Below are 24,029 nucleotides of genomic sequence, written 5' to 3'. Positions count from 1 at the left end.
CATCCATGTGGGAGACCCAGATGAGTTCCAGTATCTTGGCTTTGGCCTGGCCAGCCCTGGTTGTTGTGAGCATTTGGGGAGTGAACCGGCAGGTGGGAAGATCTTTCTCTGTCTGTCTCTGCCTTTTAAATGAAATAAATAACAAAATTAAAAAACAGATTAAAAAGCCAGTCCTACAGTGTGATCCAGCCATACTGGCCCTTCTTGAAGATCCTCAAACACTGGGCACTGCTGCCTCAGGGCCTCCGTCTGGCTCCTAATGTCCTACTGACCAGCTGCGTCACCTCTTAGTCTTTACTCAAATGGTTCCTCCTCAGTGAAGACATCTGCCTAAAAAGAGGATCACTAAACCAGGGGTTAGGCACTGATGCAACTGAGTGGCCTCTGGAAGACCAGGGTTCACACGGACGTTCACTCTGTTTCTTCATGGAGCCTCTCTGACGATAACGAAGCAAAGCTTGGAAGTTATAAACTCACACGACAGAGAGGATGGCAAACACAGTGAGAGCACACAAGAGTAATTAAAGACATCCTGAATGGAAAGCAAACAAATGAAAACTGCCCAGGGGTTTGGCTTTTGCTACCCTGCTAAGAAATCTGGGAGAAGCAGGGGCCAACAGGAAACTAACAGATTCTCCCAGCAGAGTCCCTGGTAGGCTCAGAAAATACAAGCACACAGCTACCTTGCAGGAGGGGCACGGCAGTGGGGCTGGAACGAAGGAAGTATCTGGAAGTCTTTATAGAACACACCAGCACTGCCAGATCCCCACCCTCACCCTCACCCCACCCGCTTCCTGCTCCCAGACAAAATGTGGACCGCCCGTGTTACCAGGGACGCTGCGAGCCAAGGTTCCTGTCTTCCCGTAAGAGTTTCAGGGGCCTGAGTCATGGCATAACAGGTTAAGCCACTGCATGCAATGCCAGCATCCCATATGGGAGCCAAGTTCAAGTCCCAGCTGCTCCACTTCAATCCAGTTCCCTGCTAATGGACTGAGAAAAGCAGTGAAAGATGCCTCAAGTGTCTGGGCCCCTGAACCCACGTGGGAGACCCAGAAGAAGCTCTTGGTTCCTGGCTTTGGCCTGGCTTAGCCCCAGCCACGGGCAGCCACTTGAGGAGTGAACCAGCAATGGAATATTCTCTCTCTCGCTCTCTTCTCTCTCCCCTCTCCTCCATCCCTCCCTTTCTGCGTAACTCTTTGAAATAAATAAATCTTAAGAAAAAGGAATTTCAGAAGTGAGAAAGCAAGCACAGGAAGCAAGCCAGTGATGTTTAAGGAAGAGAACACACCTGAGAGGCAGCTCGGCAAAGAACTGAGCACACAGTCTGCATCCATCTGGGTTATTTATGGGTATGGGCACACCTGTCCCTGCCATTCTTTCCTCCCTACTTCACGTATGAGGTGTTGCCAGGTGGAGGAGGGTGTTCTGGGCCTGAGATTGGGGAAGCTCCTCCAGGGCCTTCGTGAGAGCAGTGTTACCAGACCACACAGCCCCTCTGGTGCCAGGCTGGGAGGATTCCCTGGAACCCCCAAAGACTAAACAAACACACAGCAGGACCTGCAATGTGTAACTGTCCAGCTGCTGCCAAGGCACACGTCTTCATTCCTTCACTCGTCCAACAGCACAAACTTCCATGTTTGTTCCTCCGGCCCCTCTCACACACACAGACTAACGTCTACTTTCCTACCCAACACCTGGAGGATAAACCATAAAAAATCTAGCCCCAGATACCAAACTCAGCTGAGGTCAGTAGTACGTCCCCTACCTTCCTGGAAGCAAGTTCTTAAGTCAACGTACAGAGACTGAACCAGTCTCTTCAACTGATAGCCCAAGAGTCCAGGTCTATGAACGCAACAGACGAGCCTCGGACTCGTGCCCCATTGCTACACAGAGATCCAGACCAGGACCCAAGGCCCACTCCTCTACCAAAGCTCAACTGCTTAGCGGCCCACTCTATGTGCAGACAGCCAAGGACCACAAGCCTTTGAGGAAGCCTCAGGCAGAAAAAACAAACAGATGCCCTTCAGTTATTTTTTTTTAAGGATTTATTTAATTGAAAGGAAGAGATACAGAGAGACAAGAAGAGGGAAAGACAGAGAGAAAAGAATCTTCCATCCACTGATTCACTCCTCAAATCACCAAAATGGCTAGGGTTGAGATAGGCCAAAGCCAGGAGCCAGGAGCTTCTTCCAGGTCTCCCACATGGGTGCAGGGGCCCAAGCACTTGGGCCTTCCTCCACTGCTTTCCCCAGGTGCATTAGCAGGGAGATGGACAAGAAGTGGAGCAGCCAGGATTCAAACTGTTGCCCATGTGGGATGCAGGCACTGCAGGCAGAGGCTGAACCTTCTACGCTGTAACACCAGCACCTAGAGCTTCATCTTGTACCACCGCTGTCATATTTTCTTTCCCTGCACTGTCTATGGTCCCTTGTACACTACTATGTATCAACCGTTAAACCTTGTGTTCCCTTTTGTGTAAGTGGCCTCTCCCACTCCTCCACTTCTTCCTCCTCCCATCTTTTCTTTCTTTTCTTCTTTCTCTCCTTCACTGCCTTCCTCCTTCCCAGTTTCTACTCTTTGTATCTTCATTCAACCTACTAGGGAAATTTTCTCCAATGTGTATATATATATATATTTTATAAGATTTGTTTTATTTATTTGAAAGGCAGAGTGAAGAGGGGGGAGGGAGGTCTAGATATCTTCCATCCACTGGTTCATGCCCCCAAATGGCCACAAATGGCCACTCCAGGGCTGGGCCAGGCCTAAGCCAGGAGCCAGGAACTCCACCCAAGTCTCCCATGGGGGTGGCAGGAGTCCAGGTACTTGGGGCATCTTCTGCTGCTTTCCCAGGCACATTCTCCAGGAGCTGGATTGAAAGCAGAGCAGCTGAGATGCACACCAGCACTCTGACATGCGATGCTGGCTTTACCCTCTGCACCACAATGCCAGTTCCTCCAATGTATATTCTAACTCTTCCTCCACTGAATTTGCCATGTTTGCTGTTATAATTTCCAGGAACTCTATTTTAGTCTCCATATGTTGCTTTTTAACATAATCCGGTTACCATGTCTCGGTTTAAGCAATTCACAATACCTCATCTTTCAGATCTGCATGTACAAAGGATAGAGAAAAACTCCACGTATAAATGCATTTCCATGAAAATTCACACCAAGAATTTATAGGCTTCAGAGGAACAAAAAGGTTGGGTAAAAAGGTTCAGGAATCCAATAATCCAGGACTCTGGCAGCAATACTTGGAGGCTGAAAGACAGTGAGGCAACGCCTTCACAATTTTTTTTTTAATATTTATTTTGTTTATTTGAAAGGCAGAGTTAGAGAGAGAGGAGAAACTGAGAGCAAGGGAGATCTTCCATCTGCTGATTCAGTCCCCAAATGGCCAGCATCCTGGGCTGGGCCAGGCCAAAGCCAGGAGCCAGGAGCTTCTTCCAGGTCTCCCACATGGGTGCAAGGGCCCAAGCACTTGAGCCATCCTCCACTGCCTTCCCAGGCACATTAGCCAAGAACTGGATCAGATATGGAACAGTAGGGACTAGAACAGGCGCCCACATGGAATGATGGTGTCGCAGGCTATGACACAACATCAGCCCCAGTGCCTTCATGACTCTAAAAGAAAATTACCTCCATTCAATAATTCTTATGTAATATTAAGATATTCTCAGGGAAGGCAGCATTGTGGCACAGTGGGTTAAGCTGCTGCCTGTGATGCCAGTATCGCATATGGGTGCTGGTTCCTGTCTTTGCTCCACTTCCAATCCAGCTACTTCCTAATGTGTCTGGGAAAACAGAAGAAGATATCCCAAGTCCTTGGGTCCCCGAACCCAGGTGGGAGACCCAGAAGGAGTTCCAGGTTCCTGGCTTCAGCCTGGCACAGCACTGGCCATTGTAGCCATTTGGGAAGGATGCAAGATCTCTCTCTCTCTCTCTCCCTTTCTCTCTAACTCTGCCTTTCAAATAAATAAACCTTAAAAAAAAAAGATTCTCAGATCTGCAAGAGTTACCTCCCATTCATCCTTTTTCAGGAAACTACTGGAGAACGAGAATGAACAAGGCATGAAAAAACAAAAGATCAAGTGGGATCCCACTGAGGCATGAAGTGAAAGCTACTGCCAAGAGCGTGGCAGACAGCAGACTCATAGAATGACAACTGCTTTATATAACACCCTGACCTCAGAATCAGCCCTTAAGGCATTCTGGTCTGGCTGAAAAACCCAGAGAGCATTTCAGGCATGGAAAGCCAGGACACTGTGAAAAAATGTCCTACATGGAAGGACCTCGGTGGGTAAGACCCCAGTGGAAAGAAGTGGTCATCAAAGAAGGAGGCACTTTTCTCTGAAGGGAGGAGAAAACTTCCACTTTGTTTATGGCCTTGTCTAAATACTGATAGAGTTTGTGGATTCAAAAGGCTTCTCATGTCAAGAGCCTCAGGGGATCACTGATGTCATATATAAGAGTGTTAACTGTCAAATTAACAACAAGAGTCACTGCGCACTAACTTCCAATGCAGGACCTCTGTCCTCAAAGAATTATATTATAATTACATCTAAGTGCTAGCAAAAGATGTATAATTCCTGGGTACTTGCTTGTGTCTTTCCAGAGAATGCAGAACAGCCCATTTGGGTACCAGCCAGAAACATCAAGCCTGCAACTGACAGCCAACCAGAACCAGCTGAACAAGACCGAGACTCCGCCTTGTTAGCAGATGTACCTGCCCTATCATCCTACCCTGAGAAACTGCCCAAAGCCATATCTGTAACTGTTGTATACCCCACTAGCTCTGGTCAGCCACTCAAATGGCCCACAGCCTGTGTGTGGTCATGCCACTCCTGATAACCATTATTCCTCATTCCTACCCCTATCTGAGCAAGCAATCCTGTGGTCTCTCGATTTGAGCGCTGGTTAGTCAATGACGGGTAAGATCCCCTGGGGGACAACCTAAGACAGGCACAGCTGCGTACGGAGACCACATGGAAACGGGGTCAACAATGGTATGGCCAAGAATCATGCCTCCCGTTGCTCAAAAATAAACGAAAAGGGGGAAATGTAGTGGAATGAGAAGGCCATGCCAAGGTGGCCACTGGCAAGCGAGCGTCAGTTAGTCAGGAATGGCTTTGAAACTGCCTGGCGACAGGCTGTGATTGGATGGCTCTGGAAACTGCCTGGTGACAGGCTGTGATTGGATGGATTTGAAACTGTGTCCCCCAACGTGACTGAGAAAGAAACAGCGTGTCGGACTCGGCGAAGTCCCCCCTGGATTTCGGCAAGTAGGCCCCTCGGTGTTTTGTGTGCTGTTCGGTTCTGTGAGGGTGAGCACAGAACCCCCTCCTACGCCCCTTTCCTTGTCCTTGTCCTCGGTCTAAGTGACCCCAGGTTAGCACACACCGCCCTGAAGCATACGTCGCTTCTCGGCTCCTCCTTTTACTTTCGGTTCGCCCGGCTAGCTCAGTCGGTAGAGCATGAGACTCTTAATCTCAGGGTCGTGGGTTCGAGCCCCACATTGGGCGCCAGATGTTGTCGTTGATTTCTCCACAATGTTGCAGTGGGTTCGTTTCTGAGAAGAGCAGCGTGGTGGGGGCAAGAGGCGCGGAGTCAACACACAGACCCCGGGAGTCCGGTGAGAGCAAGCTTGAGGCGAGCAGCCTGCAGACTCGTTTATTACAGTTGGTACAACAGCTTATATAGCCAAGACCAGCCAATCTGGTCAAGGGGCGGTCCATACCCCAACCAATCACAGCCTGTTGCCAGGCAGTTTCCAGAGCCATCCAATCACAGCCTGTCGCCAGGCAGTTTCAAATCCATCCAATCACAGCCTGTCACCAGGCAGTTTCCAGAGCCATCCAATCACAGCCTGTTGCTAGGCAGTTTCAAAGCCATTCCTGACTAACTGACGCTCGCTTGCCAGTGGCCACCTTGGCATGGCCTTCTCATTCCACTACATTTACTTCTTTAAAGTTAATTAAGTTTCTAAAAAAAAAAAAAAAGTGAAATTAACTTCAAGATGCAATGACTCTGAACAGCCCTTGTCCTGACTGTTGAGGAACAGTGTGTGTGTGTACAAACTGTGGAACTCTTTACTTAATATAGTGCTGGTCTTCTGTGTATAAAGTTAATCAAAAATTGATTTTAGTAGAGAATGGGACTGGGAATGGGAGAGGGAGGAAAAGGGGTGGGAGAGAGGGTGGGAGGGAGGGTGGGTATGGTGGGAAGAATCACTGTATTCCTAAAGTTGTATTTGTGAAATGCATGAAGTTTGTATTCCTTATATAAAAGGTTTCTTTGGGGGGAAAAAAAGAAAAACAACTGCATAAAAAAATAGTTTCTTTTGTTGTTTAAAAAAATAAAGAAAGGGACCTACATCTGGCAAAAAAAAAAAAAAAAAAAAGAGTGTGGCAGAGATGACAGCTGCACACCAGCCTAGAAGAGGCTCCGGCGGCAACGGAAGAGCACGGCGGCACCCCAAGGTAGAGAGCACACTGACAAGTGTCAGGAGGTAGAGAGCACGCTGACAAGTGTCAGGAGGTATCAGTCTGTAGATGCTCTAGTGACCAGCATACAGGAACCTAAACTGAAATGAAAAAGGAATAAAGGTAATTTCAAGAAATGCAATCGTAGCTCACACCGAGCCTCAGCTGTGAGGAACATGCACACACGCACGCACACACACACACCTGTACTATATGGTTAGCATGATTTTTTTAATCAAAACTTGTGATACAATGATTGGAAGAATGAGGGGAAGGAAACTGTGAGTGAAGAGTGGAGAACCAGAGAGCCGAGTCTGGGGCGGACACTGGCCTGGCAGCTAAGACACCAGCCGGGACGCTCACATCCCAGATCAGGATGCTGGGTTTCGTACTTGGCTCCACTCCTGACTCCAGCTTCCCAGTAATGCATACCCCAGGAAGCAGCAAGGACAGTCAAAGTAGCTGAGTGCCTGCCACCCCTGTGGGAGACCTGGACTGAGTTCCAAGCTCCCGGCTTCAGCCTGGCCCAGCACTGATTGCTGCACGCATTTGAGGAGTGAAGCAGTGGATGGAAGATAGCTCGCTCACTTGCTCGCTCGCTCTCCCCCTTCCTTCCTCCCTCCCTCTCTTCCTTTCAAATAAATAATAAATTTAAGTAAATTTCAAAAGAAAACCTGCTTTTCACATATGTAATTTGTGATGGGTACCTAACTAAGTTAATTTTTAAGATTCTTGTGGATTTCCAGACACACAGACAGCATATTCTCCTTTGTAGCATTTGTATGTATGCGGTTGCTGGGTCGGCCATCAGCCCTGCCGACTGAGACAAGCCCTTTGGCCATGAAGTCCAGTTATTTAACGTGAGTAAACCTTCAGTTTGCAAATCCACCACATCTATCACCCCTATTTCCACCAGTGAATGCCCTACTGGTAGCCACACCCCCTCGCCCCAACCCTGCAGTCCATGGCACTGTCACTCACGTGGTGTTCCAGCTTCCGTCCCCGCCCCCAGATACTCCCACTATATCATCTGCAACTTCAGGCCGAGGGTGAAGAAACTCTGCCACATTCCCAGCCGCTTCTCTGAACGCTGCTTCTACCTCTTTGACCAAAACTTGAGGGAGCAATTTTCCTTGCTAACATCTTAAGCAGTGACTGTTAGTCTCTCCCAGACCATTTGTATCTCATGACCACAAAGTGCAGCTGTGACTTTGTCCTTCCCTTTGTCACTTCTACACCACTCTTCCCCACTGTGGTGTAAAAAGCCCTACTCTGTAGGGTCTGTGCTGTTCTGTATGACCTCCTTCCCGCACTTCTTCCTGCCGTCTTCCTGCCAACCATCGTTCCTTCTCACCCACCAAGCCCCAGGCTTCTCCTCTGTCCAAGGCACCACCACTCAATCCCTGCCTGGCAACTCCTCGCCAAGTCACCTCCGGCAATCTCCACATCATGGACTCTGTCACCCATAACAGTTCCACCTCCGAAGTCACAAATTCAAGCATTTTACTCTAAAACCTCTTTTTAAAAAACTATTAAACTAGGGGCTAGTGTTGTGGTGCAGCAGGTTAAGCTGCTGTCTGCAATGCCAGCATCCCATGTGGATGTGGGTTTGAGTCCCAGCTGCTCCGCCTGCTCCATTTCTGATCTAGCTCCCTGATAATGTACCTGGGAAAACAGTGGAGGATGGCCCAAGAGCTTGGGCCCCTGAGCCCATCCGGGAGACCCAGATGAAGCTCCTGGCTCCTGGCTTCAGCCTGGTGCAGCCCTGGTCATTGCAGCATTTGGGGAGTGAACCAGCTTACGGACTCACTCTCTCTCTCTCTCTCTCTCTCTCTCTCTCTTTCTCTCCCCCGCCCATGTCACTCTGCCTTTCAAATAAATAAATCTTTAAAAGAGAGAGAGAGAGATGACTCCACAATGTGAAACATGGTTCTTAGAGAGGAGAGACCAGAAACACTAAGGTCAGTGGGAAAGCTATTCTAAGATCACATACAAGGGAATCCTTCCAAGAAATACGAGACTATGGAGGACAAAAAGAATCAGGAAAGGTTGGTGCTGAAACAAGTACGGGAAAGATACGCTTAGACATGAGCAATCAGAGGGTGGAGCTCTTGAGAACAGTATCAGAGGAAAATCCTGTAACTGCACCATCATTTCCTTACCACTTGTTTAGGGCGAAATGTCTCCTGCAAAAAAATATGGTGACATCCTCACACCCAGCACTCACGAACAAGACCTTATTTGGAAGGAAACATGCTCGTCATCAGTTGAAGACAAGGTCGCTGGGGTGGGCCCTCCTCTAGCATGACTGGCATCCTCACAAGAAAACAAACACACAGGCCGGCGCCGTGGCTTAACAGGCTAATCCTCTGCTTTGCGGCGCCGGCACACCGGGTTCTAGTCCCGGTTGGGGCGCCGGATTCTATCCCGGTTGCCCCTCTTCCAGGCCAGCTCTCTGCTGTGGCCCGGGAAGGCAGTGGAGGATGGCCCAAGTGCTTGGGCCCTGCACCCGCATGGGAGACCAGAAGGAAGCACTTGGCTCCTGGCTACGGATCAGCGCGATGCGCTGGCCGCAGCAGCCATTGGAGGGTGAACCAACAGCAAAAAGGAAGACCTTTCTCTCTGTCTGTCTCTCTCTCACTATCCAATCTGCCTGTCAAAGAAAAAAAAAAAGAAAGAAAGAAAACACACAGAACAACACGGAGGGAAGCCAGCGGCCCTATGAAGACAGAAGCAGAGCCCCAAGGGCTGCAACTGCAAGCTGAGGATGGCCAAGGGTGCCAGCAGCCACCAGAAGCCAGGCCATGGCAAGAAGAGATTCTACCCCCCAGGCTGCAGACAGCACAGTCTTTCGACCCCTTTATGTCCAGCTTCTGGCCTCCCACCCAGGAGACCAACCACTTCTGTTGTTTTCAGGCCCTTATCCATTCAGCACCTCTCAGGTGAGAGGTGAGAATGTGAGAGCCGTGTCTACTCCAGGCAACTCTAACCTGGGATCTCTTCCTCACACTGGGTAGGCACGCAAACAGTGTGTGAAAGGAAGGAGCTTAGAAAGTACATTTCTGTGGCTCGCTGACAGACTCAAGCTTTGCTGGAATGCTTCATGGGGCAACCACTCCCAACCACCATGCCAGGAAGCCGACACTGAACCACTGATGGTGAAGCACAAGCTACTGCGCTTAGAGCAGCACTGAGGCCAAAGCTTAAAAATCACCTTCTTTGTTTTTTTAAAGGAACTCAAGGACTGGTGCTCTGGTGTCACAGGTCAAACTGCCACCTGTAGTGCCAGCATCCCACATGGGTGCTGGTTCTAGTCCCAGCTGCTCCACTTCCGATCCAGCTCCCTGATAATGGCCTGGGAAAACAGTAGAAAATGGTGCAAGTCTTTGGGCCCCTGTACCCACGTGGGAGACCCAGAAGAAGCTCCTGACTCATGACTTCAGACCTGCCCAGCTCTGGCCATTGAGGCCATCTAGGGAGTGAACCGGCAGATGGAAGAATTCTCTGTCCCTTTCTCTCTCTCTCTCTCTCTCTCTCTCTGAAATTCTGCCTTTCAAATAAATAGATAAATTTTTAAAAATAAAATAAAGGAATACAAAATACACTAATCCGAGGAAACCCCTCAGTGAGGACAGCCAGTCACTTGGTTCCGATGTGTTTCCTGGGGGTGCACAGGGGAGGCGATCTCAGGAGCACTGCAGGACTGCACGCAGCCCTGGGCTCCCTCTGGGGGGTTTTGAAGGACAAACAGGTGAGAACCAGGGCTACAGAGAACGGAAGTCACGTAACAGCAATAACAAGGGCCCTCAGGTACCACGCACATTCTGCTCTCCGGGCCTCTAACCAATCCCCACTTCGTCGCTTACCTCACCTCCCCAGTTTACCACCACAGCTCCACAACCAGTCTCCCCGAGCACACCCTTACCGCCCACCACCCCAAAATCCAAACACAGCAGCCAGAATGTGGGGTAACATCAACCCTCCCCGGCTCCAAGCCCCGTGCTGTCCTGACCTCCTCGCCTCTCTGACTGCATCGCTTGGCCCCTTCCGTCACTCCCACTGGCCACTTCACCGTTCCTTGGTCCTGAAGGGAAGGCCATTCCAACTCAGAGTCTTTCTACCTGCTGCTCCGCGCCCCCAACAACAGATCCAGAGAACTTACTCCTGCACTGTCTCTGCTGTCTGCCCAAATCAGTCAGGGCTTCTCTGATGACCCCAGCTCCACACCAGCAAAACGAGCGTGGGATTACCACGAACCGGAAACCTACATCCACATTTCAATCTCCTGATAAAAACTACTCGGTTCTAAATTTTTTCTTAACTTTAAAACTTCAAAATTATATATTATGGTGTTACAATTCTGATGAGACATACACACCTGCAGCTGCTGAAGGTCATCTTCCTGAATGTTCTGGGACAAATTGTAGATCTAGAAAGCAAAATTCCACATTGATACGACTGGCTGATTTCTGACACCTGAATTAAGCCTAGGGCACTGAATAGAAGCTCTGTACAATTAAAGACGTGCACATGAGAACATATTAGAAACATTAATTTGAAAACATAACAGCAACATTATCTGTATCTTGGAAAACTATGCACAAAAGGTTGAAATTGCAAAATTCTTCCTTAACAGTTTAAAATATGGTTTTCTGGGGCTGACACAGCAGCCCGGTGGGTTAAACGGCTGCCGGCAATGTAGCACAGCACCAGAGTGCAGGCTGCTCCATTTCAGATCCAGCTTCCTACTGAAGGCACTGGAAGATGGCCCAAGTACTTGGACCCCTGCCACTCACATGGGTGACAGGATGGAGTTTCAGGCTCCTGGCTTCAGCAGGGCCCAGCCCCAGCCACTGCAGCCATGTGGGGAGTAAACCAGCAGATAGAAGCACACGCTTGCTCTCTCTCTCTCTCTCTTTGCCCATCTCTCCCTTTCTCTCTGTAATCCTGCCTTTCAAATAAATAAATAAATCTTAAAAAACAAAATAAAGAAAATACCACATTCCTAAGTTTTCTAAGTAGTTTTCCAAATCTACACTTCCATGTGATTTATTTCTATTTTTACTTTCCACACATTTCTTGGAGCATTTATATATAATTACAAACAAAGTGGAAAGACAGTTCAGCTCCTTCTGGAGCTTCTAAGAGCGTGACTTACTCCTGAAGTCTAGAAAGAGCATTCACATTCTATCCCAGGTGATTCCGGGGCTCGTGAACAGAACAGTAACTGAAACTCGGCATCCTGGCTTTGGCTTATTCCCTCCGCAAACGCTTTTCCAAGACACGTGATTTACCTGGACGGAACTAGTCATGGTACTCAGCGCAAAGATGGTAGCACAGTCTTTCACAGTCGACTGGCTGTCAAATGCCCCCTGGGTATCCATCAGAACAACGGCAACCTGAAACACAGGAAAATACAAGCAGAGGACATTAGTGTGAGAGGGGGAAATGTGAAGGAGAAATCCACACGTACAGGTGACGTCCTTAAGCTTCTGCTTGTGGGTTCTACAGAAAAGGCTGTGAGCAGAGCACCCTCCAGGCGACGCCTGCTCGGACCTGGTGAGATGTGCGGAGGCCCACGGAGCACTGTGGGAGTGGGAAACCGTCCCAGCAATCCAGACAGCCACATGCTGCCAACGGTGAGCTCACTACCCAGCCAGTCACCTACATGCCTTTCGTCATTCAAAAGCAAGTTCTGGCCGGCGCCGTGGCTCAATAGGCTAATCCTCCACCTGTGGCGCCGGCACACCGGGTTCTAGTCCCAGTCAGGGTGCCGGATTCTGTCCCAGTTGCCCCTCTTCCAGGCCAGCTCTCTGCTATGGCCCAGGAGGGCAGTGGAGGATGGCCCAAGTGCTTGAGCCCTGCACCTGCATGGGAGACCAGGAGAAGTACCTGGCTCCTGCCTTTGGATCAGCGCAGTGCAGCGGCCATTGGAGGGTGAACCAACGGCAAAGGAAGACCTTTCTCTCTCTCTCTCTCTCTCTCTCTCTCTTTCTCTCACTATCCACTCTGCCTGTCAAAAAAAAAAAAAAAAAAAAAAAGTAAGTTCTGAGTACTAATTTGACTTAGTTTACCTGTATAGGCTAGGATTTGGGGGAGGGGACAATTAACATAAGGCTGCATTCACTTCTCCGATTTCTGGTGTTTTCTGCTTGCTTGATAAAATAAAATTATTTAACCTCTACAAAAGATATAGCAGGACACAACAAAGATGCCAAATGAAAGCAAGGAGACTCCAGGCTGTCACTGCCCTACACCGAGCATAGCAGGGCTTTGTCAAACTTCAGGGTGCCCAGACAGCTGATGACTCTATCCATTCCCACTCTAAAGCAATGTACGCAGAATGTTAAATAAGGTGCACACAGTTTTACTATCCTTATACAACTTGCTATGACCTTTAGTCATATAATTTAAAAAATAAGTTTCAAATTTGTGTATAAAGTAACCAGTTCCAAGACAAGACAGGGTTTAATATTTCACAAAGAGAAGTAAATTCATCAGTGAGTGCCTGATTCTTTACTCTCACCTGTATTACTTCAAAAGCCAGCAAGGAAGCTTTCTATGAAATTCTGTAAGCCAGAGTCAAAGCACTTTATAGTCAAAGCATTTTGTTATGGTAACAAATATAAATGAAAATATTACAAGGTATTTTTATTCTTAGAAACGGTAACATAACTTTATGGTTTATATTCAGGTCTCATTCATCACATTATTTATCTTTTTTTTTTTTGTAGGATTTATTTATTTATTTGAAAGAATTACACAGAGAGGAGAAGCAGAGAGAGAGAGAGAGGTCTTCCATCCACTGGTTCACTCCCCAAATGGCCTCAATGGCCAGAGCCAGACCGATCCGAAGCCAGGAGCCAGGGAACTTCTTCCAGATCTCCCATGTGGGTGCAGGGGCCAAAGGACTTGGGCCATCTTCTACTGCTTTTCCAGGCCATAGCAGAGCTGGATCAGAAGAGGAGCAGCCAGGACTTTAACCGGCGCCCATATGGAATGCCGACACTGCAGGTGGCAGCTTTACCTGCTATGCCACAGCACCAGCCCCTCTTTATTTTCATATCCTAACCCAATATTGTAGTAGAAGAAATACGATAAAAATTCAAGCAAAAGACAAGTCTTATGCAGAAAAGAAACCACTTTGAAACCAAATAAAGTTTCCAGCCTTAATACATTGAAAACTAATGACAGACACAGAAAACTTTATCCTGTCTATATTTTATCTACTGTGGTAAGGACACTAATAAAAATGAGTAATCAAGACTAATCACAGGGGCCGGCGCCGTGGCACAGTAGGTTAATCCTCCACCTGCAGCATTAGCATCCCATATGGGCACTGGTTCAAGTCCCAGATGTTCCTCCTCCAATCCAGCTCTCTGCTGTGGCCTGGGAAAGCAGGAGAACATGGCCCAAGTGCTTGGGCCCCTGCACCCACATGGGAGCCTGGGAAAAAAGCACCTGGCTCCTGGCTTTGGATCGGTGCTGTTGTGGCCATTTGGGGAGTGAACCAATGGAAGGAGGACCTTTCTCTGTCTCCCTCTCTCTGTCTGTAAAATAAATAAATAAATAAATAAAATCTTAAAAAAAAAAAAAAAGACTAATCAAAGATGGAACAAATGGATTTCCACATGCAAAAGAATGATGCTGGATCCCTACATCATATCATATGCAAAAATTAACTCAAACTAGATCAAAGGCCTAAATGCAAGAGCTAAAGACAGAAAACTTTTTTTTTCTTTTTAGATTTAGTTGAGAGTCAGAGTTACAGAGAAAAAGAGACAAGAGATATTTCATCTGATGCACTCCCCAGATGGTCACATAGCAGTGGCTGGGCCAGGCCAAAGCCAAGATTAGAAGTGGTGGCTTAAATCACTGGGCTGCAACTCCAGCACCCATTCTGTGAACTATTAAAGACTAGCTGTATGTTGAAAAAAAATTTTACATCTGAGTAACTTATCTTTTTTTTCTTTTTTTAAGGTTTACTTTTTATTTATTTGAAAGGTAGAGTTACAGAGAGAAAGAGAGAGAGGAAGAGACAGAGAGGTCTTCCATCCAATGGTTCACTCTCCAAATGACTGCAATGGCTGGAGCTGGGCTGATCCAAAGCCAGGAGCCAGGAGCTTCACCAGGTCTCCCACGGGCGTACAGGTGCCCAAGCACTTGGCCATCTTCCATTGCTTTCCAAGCCAGAAGTAGAGAGCTGGATCAGAAGAGGAGCAGCCGGGACACAAACCCACACCCATATAAGATGCCAGCACCACAGAGGCTTAACCTTCTATGCCACAGCACTGGGCCCCATAAGACTCCTAAAAGAAAACAGGTGTAGGGGCCAGCAGACTAGAGCAGCAGACACTACCTGCAATGCCAGCATCCAAAATGGGCACTGGGTCAAGTCCAGGCCGCTTCACTTCCAAACCAATTCCATGCTAATTCACCTGGGAAAGCAGCAAAATATGGCTTACTTGCTTGGGCTCCGGCCACCCATATCGGAGACCCAGATGGAGGTCCAGGCTCCTAGCTTTGGTCTGGCCCAGCCCCAGCCACTGCGGCTGTTTGGGGAGTGAACCAGCAGATGGAAGACTGATATTCTCATATTCTCATATTCTCATATTCTCTCTCTCTCTCTCTCTCTCTCTCTCTCTCTCTCTCCTTCTCTCTGTAACTCTTTCAAATACATAAAATAAATATTTTTAAAAGAAAACATACATGCGTATCTTTGTCATTTTGGATTTTAGGCAAAGGTCATCTTAGATATGACACCTAAAACCAAAAGAAAAACAAACCAAAGAAAAATAGACAAACTGCATTTCACCAAAATTTAAAGCTTCCATAGTTGAAAGGACACTACCAAGAAAGCAAAAGGCAACTCACAAAATGGGAGAAAATATTATTTTCTGCAAATCTAGTATCCAGAATGTAAAAAGAACTTTTACAACTCAAAAATAAGGACAAATAACCCAACTAAAAAATAGATTTAAATGGGGCTGGCATTGTGGTGCAGCAGGTTAAGCCACCACCTGCAACACCAGCATCCCATACGAGCTCAGGTTCAAGTCCATTTCCAATCCAGCTCCCTTCTAAGGAGCCTGGAAAAAGCTGCAGAAAGTGGCCCAAGTATTTGGGCCCCTGACACCCACATAGGAGACCCAGATGACACTCCTGACTTCAGCCTGGCCCAGTTCTGGGCATTGCAGCCATTTGGGGAGTGAACCAGTGGATAGAAGATTTCTCTCTCTGTCTCTGTCTCTCGATTTCTAACTCTGCCTTTAAAATAAATAAATCTTTATATATAAATAGATTTAATTTGAATCATTTCTCCTGAGAAGACAGATAAATGAAAAAATGCTCAATACCATTAATCATCAGGGAACTTATTATCAAATGCAAATCAAAACCACAATGAAACACCATTTCATCCCTACAAGGCTGGCTGTGATCAAAGACAAACAATATCAGGCATTGGCAAGGATGTGGAGACAGGAGCCTTGTACAGTGATGGTGAAAACGCAGATTGGTATAGCTGATTTTGAGAAGGTATCTGACAGGTTTTGTAAAAAAGATTTATTTATTTGGGCCAACACTTTAGTGTAGCAGGTAAAGCCTCTGCCTGTAGCACCAGCATCCCATATGGGTGCTAGTTAGAGTCCTGGCTGCTCCGGTCCAGCTCCCTGCTAGTGAGCCTGGGAAAGCAGCAGAAGATGGGAAACCTGGAAGAAGCTCCTGGCTTCAGATCAGCCCAGCTCCAGCCATTGCAGCCATTTGGGATGTTTTTATCTGAAAGGCAGATTGACAGAGAAGGAGAGGGAGAGAGGTCTTCTATCTGCTGATTCATTCCCCAAATGTCCACAATGGCCATGGCTGGGCTGATCTGAAGCCAGGAGCCAGAAGCTTCTTCCGGGTCTCCCACAAAGGTGCAGGGGTCCAAGGACTTGGACCATCTTCTACTGCTTTCCTAGGCCATAGCAGAGAGCTAGATCGGATGTGGAGCAGCAGGGACTCGAATGGGTGCCCATATGAGATGCCAGCACTGCAGGTGGCAGCTTCACCTGCTACTCCACAGTGCCGTCCTGATCTGGCAGTTTTTGAAAGGTTGGCCATGAAGTTGCATTGACCCAGAAACTCCACTCTGGGTGGAGTACATAGCCAAGAGAACTGAGAACATACACTTACACAAAAATTGCTCATGGATATGTACAGAATCTTATTCAGAATTTCCAAAAACTGAAAACAATCCAAACATTTACCAACTGACGGATAGCGAGGTGAACTTACACAGTGGAACATTATTCACCCATAATAGAGAGGGAAGTGTTGATTCAGGCTGTGGCATAGATGGGCCACAGGACCCTGGCTGAGTGGGAGAGGAGACACAAAAGATCATGTACTAGCCGGCGCCGCGGCTCAATAGGCTAATCCTCCACCTAGTGGTGCCGGCACACTGGGTTCTAGTCCCGGTCGGGGCGCCGGATTCTATCCCGGTTGCCCCTCTTCCAGGCCAGCTCTCTGCTGTGGCCAGGGAGTGCAGTGGAAGATGGCCCAAGTACTTGGGCCCTGCACCCCATGGGAGACCAGGATAAGCACCTGGCTCCTGCCTTCGGATCAGCGCAGTGCGCCAGCTGCAGCGCGCTGGCCGCGGAGGCCATTGGAGGGTGAACCAACGGCAAAAGGAAGACCTTTCTCTCTGTCTCTCTCTCTCACTGTCCACTCTGCCTGTCAAAAAAAAAAAAAAAAAGATCATGTACTACATGACTTCCCTATAGGCAATGTCCAGACTAGGCACCCTGATGAGTGGCAAAAGAAAACAGGTTACCAGTCATAGGACGCTGGGAGAAGGGAGCAACAGGAGTGCCCACAATCGGATGGTGGTGATACTTGCACAATGTTAGGAGTACGCTCAAGTCACTGGATTGTAAATTTCTAAATTCTGCAATATGTTAATTGTACCTCAATTTTTTAAAGCTAATCATGGCATGTAATTGCTAGGTAGGAAAATGAGGCTAAGTAGATGAAACCAAAGGAAATACTAAGCAAAGTCCTACAGGAGAGGAGTCATGTGCATGCTTAGACAGAGTGCTGGACCGTGGGGGAAACGGTATTCTTGGTGACAGAGTTGAACAGCAAACCGCCACAGCCACTATCAAGAAAGGCTGGCAACAGGCATCCTCAGAAAAGAGGAAATGGGCGCTCACACACCCAGCAACTCCGCTTCTAAGTGGTTTTCCAGTGACCTCAACCGGAACCCACAGTATGAAATACATACTGTGAGGGTACTTCAAAAAGTCTGTGGAAAAATGGAGTTACAGCACGTTTAAGGGGCCAATGCTGTGGCGTAGCAGGTAAAGCTGCCACCTACAGTACCGGCATCCCATATGGGCGCTGGTTCAAGTCCCAGCTGCTCCACTTCCTATCCAGCTCTCTGCTATGGCCTGGGAAAGCAGTAGAAGATGGCCCAAGTCCTTGGGCACCTGCACCCACAAAGGAGACCCGGAAGAAGCTCCTGGCTCCTGGCTTCAGATTGGCTCAGCTCAGCCTCTGCTGCCATCTGGGAAGTGAACCAGCAGATGGAAGACCACTCTCTCTCTGTATCCTTACAAATAAATAATAAATAAATCTAAATTTAAAAAAAAAAAAAAACATGTTTAACAAGGGTGGGCGTTGTGGCTTAGGGGGTAAAGCCACCGCCTGCCACACTTGCATGCCATATGTGCACTGGTTCGAGACCTGGCTGCTCCACTTCCAACCCAGCTGCCTGCTACTGCACCTGGGAAAGCAGCAGAAGATGGCCCAAGTGCTTGGGCCCCTGAACCCACATCAGAGGAAGTAGGGAAGAATAGCATGCATGACAGCCACTCTCCATTAGAGGACTTCCAGGGCCACAGGACTTTTAAACTATATCCATGCATTATTTTTAAACCCTGCACTTGAAACAGTTTAATTAAAAAAAAAAAAATCTGTGAGCCTAGAGCTGTGGCACAGCAAGTTAACCCACTGTCTGTAGTGCTAGAATCCCAGATGTGCAAAGAATTCTCAGCTGATCCACTTCCAAGCCAGCTCCCTGCTAATGTGCCCAGGAAAGCAACAGAGGATGGCCCAAGTGTTTGGATCCCTGCACCCATGTGGGAGTCCCAGATGAAGTTCCTGGCTGCTGGCTTTGGCCTGGTCCAGCCCTGGCCATTGTGGCCATTTGAGCTATAAACCAGTGAATGGAAGATCTCTCTGTCTCTCCCCCTCTCTCTGTAATTCTGACTTTTAAACAAATAGAAAATTTGGGGAGCTGGCACAGTGGCACAGGGTTCTAGCCACAGCCTGCAATGCTGACACCCCAGATGGGGGCCGGTTTAAGTCCCAGCTTCTCCACTTCTGATCCAGATCCCTGCTAATGCACCTGAGAAAGCAGAAGATGGCTCAAGTCCTTGGGCCCCCATACCCACATAAGAGACCCAGATGGAGTTCTAAGTTCCTGGCTTCAGCCAGGCCCAGCTACAGCCATTGTGGTCATTTGGGGTGTGAACAGGGGATAGAAGATCTCCTTCTCTCTGTCTCTCCCTTTCTCTCTGTAACACTGCCTTTATATAAATATATAAATAAATAAATCTTTTTTAAAAATTTTAATTAGGTTAACCTAATACACATTTAAGGTCCAATTCTGTTGTTCATCTGAAAATTCTTACCTTCTTTCCACCTGGCTTTTCCACAGTGAAAACTTCACTCCAGATCTGAATCCCCGTGGTTTCGGGGTCAGAGCCCCCTCGCCATGAAAAGCCTGTCAGTGGTTCTTCTGGGTCACCCAACCAATTTGAATGGCCACCTTCTTTCTGCAAGAGAAATGAGAAACTCCTATTGAACTTAAGTAACTGAGGACACCCAGGATAATCCATAAGCTTATTTTGCTTTTTTTTTGTGTGTGTGTGTGTGTGTGGGATATAAAGTTTCTGATTTGCAATGAAATTAATTCTACCTTACCTGAGAATATAAGTATCGTAGCATGAAGTCCAGAATAAAGGACTTGCCCTTTCGGAAGGCGCCAGCCACAGACACCACCACCACATCGAGATCTCGGATGTGGTCCTGCAAGAGGATGCTAGCCAAGGCTTTCTCTTCTAGCTCAAAGGAATGTTGCTCTTTGTGAACCGAAACAACCTGCACTGGTCCAGGCTTTCCACTCTCCATGGCATCACCTATGTTAACGTAGAGAGAAAAAAATTAAATATTTATTTATTCACTTATTTGAAAGGCAGAGTGACAGAGAGGCAGAGAGATCTTTCCACCTGCTGGTTGACTCCCTAAATGGTCCCAACAGCCAGGTCTAGGACAGGCTGAAGCCAGGAACCAGGAACTCCATCCTCATCTCCCACATAGGTGGCAGAGGCCCAAGTACCTGGGCCACCTTCCACTGCCTTCCCAAGCACATTAGCAGGGAGCTGGATTGGAAACAGGGTAGCTGCAACTCAAAACAGCCCTCTAAAAAGGGGCACACATGTCGCAAGCTGCAGCTTAACCCACTGCATCAGAATGCCGTGTGCATGTGGGGAGAGCAAAAACTTCCTCAAGAGAGCAAAAAAGCACTAACTATAAAAGGGAGTGAAAATGACAAATAAGACTTTATTAAAATTTAAAAATCTATTCATTAAAAGATACCACAGTAGCCGGCGCCGCCGTAGCTCAGTAGGCTAATCCTCCACCTGCGGCGCCGGCACACCGGGTTCTAGTCCCGGTTGGGGCGCCGGATTCTGTCCCAGTTGCTCCTCTTCCAGTCCAGCTCTCTGCTGTGGCCTGGGAAGGCAGTGGAGGATGGCCCAGGTGCTTGGGCCCTGCACCCGCACGGGAGACCGGGAGAAGCACCTGGCTCCTGGCTTCAGATCAGCGCGGTGCGCCGGCTGTAGCGCGCCAGCCGCAGCGGCCACTGGGGGGTGAACCAACGGAAAAGGAAGATCTTTCTCTCTCTCTCTCTCACTGTTCACTCTGCCTGTCCAAAAAAAAAGATACCACAGTAAAAATGCAAGCCACAGATTAGGAGAAAAGATTGACAGTATATATTTCCAAAGAACTCATAGCCAGAATCAATTTGGATATCCATTAAGAAAAAGATGAGCACTCTAATGTTTAATACACAAAAGAACTATGAATAGACACTTCACAAAAACAGCCCAACAAACGGTCAATAATCATATAAAAAAAGCGTTTCTGTGTCATTTATCAGGGAAATGTAAGTGAAAACCACAATGAGACACCAGTACCTGCCCATCAGAATGTCTAAAATATAAGAGTGACACTGGGGGAAGATGTGCAGACACAAGAATCTCAAACATTCTGATAGGAGCACACAACATGGCAGCCATCTGGAAAACTTGGGTGATGAACATACCTGTGACCCGCAATCCCACTCCTGGGTATGTACCTAAGAGAACTGAGTGCAGAAGTGCACCAAAAGACATACTCACAACAATGTTCACATCAGCTTTATTCAAAACAGCCCTAAAGTAGATTCTTTCACCCGGAGAAAGGGTACCCGCTAAGCCTTCCACGTGGGCATGTTCTTGAACCCTCAGAGCAGCCCTAGGCAGTAAATAGTGTGCTGTAGCCAGTGAAGCTGCTACCTGCGATGCCAGCATACCATACGGGCGCCAGTCTGTGTCCTGGCTGCTCTGTGTCCCATCCAGCTCCCTGCAAAAGGCCTGGGGAAAGCAATGGAAGAGAGCCCAAGTGCTTGGGCCCCTTCCACCCATGTGGGAGACCCAGATGAAGCTTCCTGGCTCCTGGCTTCAGCCTGGTCCAGCCCTGGCTATTATGGCCACTTGGGTAACAAACAGGCAGATGGAAGAGCTCACTCTATCTCTGTAACTCTGCCTTTCAAATAAGTAAATAAATCTTAAAAAAAAAAAAAGGTGGCCGGCGCCGTGGCTCAACAGGCTAATCCTCCGCCTAGCGGCGCCGGCACACCGGGTTCTAGTCCCGGTCGGGGCACCGATCCTGTCCCGGTTGCCCCGCTTCCAGGCCAGCTCTCTGCTGTGGCCCGGGAGTGCAGTGGAGGATGGCCCAAGTGCTTGGGCCCTGCACCCCATGGGAGACCAGGAGAAGCACCTGGCTCCTGCCATCGGAACAGCGCGGTGCGCCGGCCGCAGCGTGCTACCGCGGCGGCCATTGGAGGGTGAACCAACGGCAAAAGGAAGACCTTTCTCTCTGTCTCTCTCTCACTGTCCACTCTGCCTGTCAAAAATAAAAAAAAAAAAAAAAATTAAAAAAAAAATTTAAAAAAAAAAAAAAAAGGTAAGGAAAACAGGGCCAGCATTGAGGCACAGTGGGTTAAGCCACCACCTGCAACGTCCCATATCACAGGGCTGGATCAAGTCCCAGGTACTCCTCTTCCAATCCAACATCCTGCTAATGTGCCTGGCAAAGTAGCAACTGATCACCCAAGTACTTGGGTCACTGCCACTCCTGTGGGAGACCCAGATGGAGTTGGTGACGCCTGGCTTCAGCCTGGCCCATCCTGGCTGTTGCAGGCTTAACGCCCTGCACCACATCATGGACTCCGTTGCAGATTACTCTTAGTAATTCAATCAGCACTTTAGGAACAATTAATTCTAGAGCTCAAAGGTAACTAGTACTTCCATACCAGAATTAAAGGCACAAAAATATTAATTCTTCAAATTTAGGGCCACGTAGTAGCTGTGGATTTGTGAAAAGTTTACCAAAAAAATTCCCATGGGTTAGGGAATAAGGCAAAGCACCCACCATGTCTGAAACGTGTATGCCACTGGGATCAGCAGGATGTTTTCAGGTAGATGGTTAAAAGGACATTTTTTTTAATTTCTTTTTTTTTTAAAGATTTATTTTATTTGAAAAGTAGAGTTAGATGAGAGGAAGAGGCAGGTACAGAGATCATCCATTCGTTAGTTCACTCCCCAAACGGCCACAACATGCAGGGATGGTTCTAAGGGAAGCCAGGAGCCTGGAATTCCATCTGGGTCTCCCATGTGGGTGCAGGGGCCCAAGCGCTTGGGCCATCTTCCACTGCTTTCCCAGGTGCGTTAATAGGGAGCTGGATTCTAAGTGGAGGGCCAGGACTCAAACCAGCACTCATATGAGATGCCAGCATTTCAATCAGCTTAAGCAACGCCACAATGGCCCCAACACTTTTTAAATTTTAATTATGTGTATTATATTGCATTCTAGAAAACACCATGCCAATGTTGTAATGGATTATTACTTTAAAAAGAGGCTAAATGTAATAAGTACATTAATGGGGACAACCCTAGCATCCCATGACAGCCAATTCGAGTGCCAGTTGCTCTACTCTTTCCCTTCTGCTGTAGAACACACGTCCAACCCAATCATATGGCTCGGGTTTGACCATGTGACTAAGTTTTGACCAATGGGAAGTGAAAGAAATGACACAGGCTACTTCCAGGTCCCCTACTTTTCTTCTTCCTGCTGGCTGGCTGTAGAAGTGGGAGTGAGTCACCCTGGGCCAGCCCTAGAACCCTGGAGCAACAAGAGAGGCAGGGGCTAGGACTCTGTGCAGCAGAATTGCCACTAATTCATTTTTACAAGAAAGAAAAATGTCTACTTTGTTTAAATTACTCATTTGATGCCTCTTTCATTTACAGCCAAACCTAGCAACCAACACAGCAGCAGTCTCCCAGGTCTCCACCATTAAGTTCACATGCCAGATTCTTGCATTCTGTCTCTACGTATTTCACAACTGAAGCCCACCGAGCAGTGTGAATGCAATGATGAACACCAGGCCCATGGTAAGACGCTGCAAAATGAATGATCTCTGCTGTATTCTAGCTGGGGGCTCCGACCCCAAGGAAGCAGGTGCATGATCAGGCCCACGAGCATGGAAGAGAAAGATACAAGGGCTACAGGGCAGACGGAATAATCCAATGACAAAAAGCTACAGGGTTGTGCACAATGAATTCCACTCCAAGAGCAGCTGAAAGCCACCAAAGACAGCTGAAAAGAAACAAGATGAGGTCATAACTTATCTCTTCTTCCCTTTCTGCCTGAAGCTCGGTACTCAGGAATCCAGGAGGAAACTGCATGGGCTGAATGATCCTGAATGTCTCTTCACACCAGTAATATGAGCACAGTTATCAGTGTCCACAGGATTTTTAAAAAGTCTTGTTCACGAACAGTGACCTTTGGGTTTGAGCCTATGTACGGAAAAAAAATTTTTCTAAACTGTGTGCATTTCCAATAATTTGATCCAAACACAGAGCTGCTCACTTTCCATCACCCCATGTATATCTTCTGCTTCCTAAAGACCACAGAACTCTTTCACTGATTTTCCAAGTAAAAAGTTCCTTTCCACACATTTTCCAGATACCACTTAAAGGTCTCTTGCTAATTTATCCACACATTTCGGACTCCCCAGTCTCTTAGATCCCCTCATTAAAACGTTAGAGCCAGAGGCCAGTATCGTGGCATGGTGGGTTAAGCCACCACCTGCAATGCTGGAATCTATATCAGAGTGCCAGATCAAGTCTCCACCACTCCGCTTCCAATCCACCTGCCTGCTAATGCACAGTGGAAGATGGCT

The 24,029-nt window shown here is 47.8% G+C and overlaps 1 protein-coding gene and 1 non-coding gene across 3 annotated transcripts in view; one reads left to right on the top strand and one right to left on the bottom strand.

Moving 5' to 3' along the window:
• The window catches only part of ATL3 (atlastin GTPase 3), a 58,570-nt gene that overhangs the window by 21,467 nt on the left and 13,074 nt on the right, over positions 1 to 24,029 (bottom strand). For both annotated transcript variants that reach the window (XM_062195952.1, XM_062195953.1), the window contains exons 2-5: positions 19,448 to 19,662; positions 19,156 to 19,299; positions 11,776 to 11,880; positions 10,860 to 10,910 (exon numbers count right to left, since the gene is read on the bottom strand). In XM_062195952.1, coding sequence (XP_062051936.1) covers positions 10,860 to 10,910; positions 11,776 to 11,880; positions 19,156 to 19,299; positions 19,448 to 19,654 — 507 coding nt within the window. In that variant the 5' untranslated portion in view covers positions 19,655 to 19,662. The remainder of the gene's footprint in view (positions 1 to 10,859; positions 10,911 to 11,775; positions 11,881 to 19,155; positions 19,300 to 19,447; positions 19,663 to 24,029) is intronic.
• TRNAK-CUU (transfer RNA lysine (anticodon CUU)) lies at positions 5,449 to 5,521 on the top strand. Its single transcript has one exon. It is a non-coding gene; the product is annotated as a tRNA-Lys (tRNA).

This window comes from Lepus europaeus, chromosome 7 (assembly GCF_033115175.1).
Source record: "Lepus europaeus isolate LE1 chromosome 7, mLepTim1.pri, whole genome shotgun sequence".
Classification (NCBI taxonomy): domain Eukaryota; kingdom Metazoa; phylum Chordata; class Mammalia; order Lagomorpha; family Leporidae; genus Lepus; species Lepus europaeus.
Note: the sequence above shows the minus strand (reverse complement) of the source record. Positions and strands in the feature narration are given on the sequence as shown.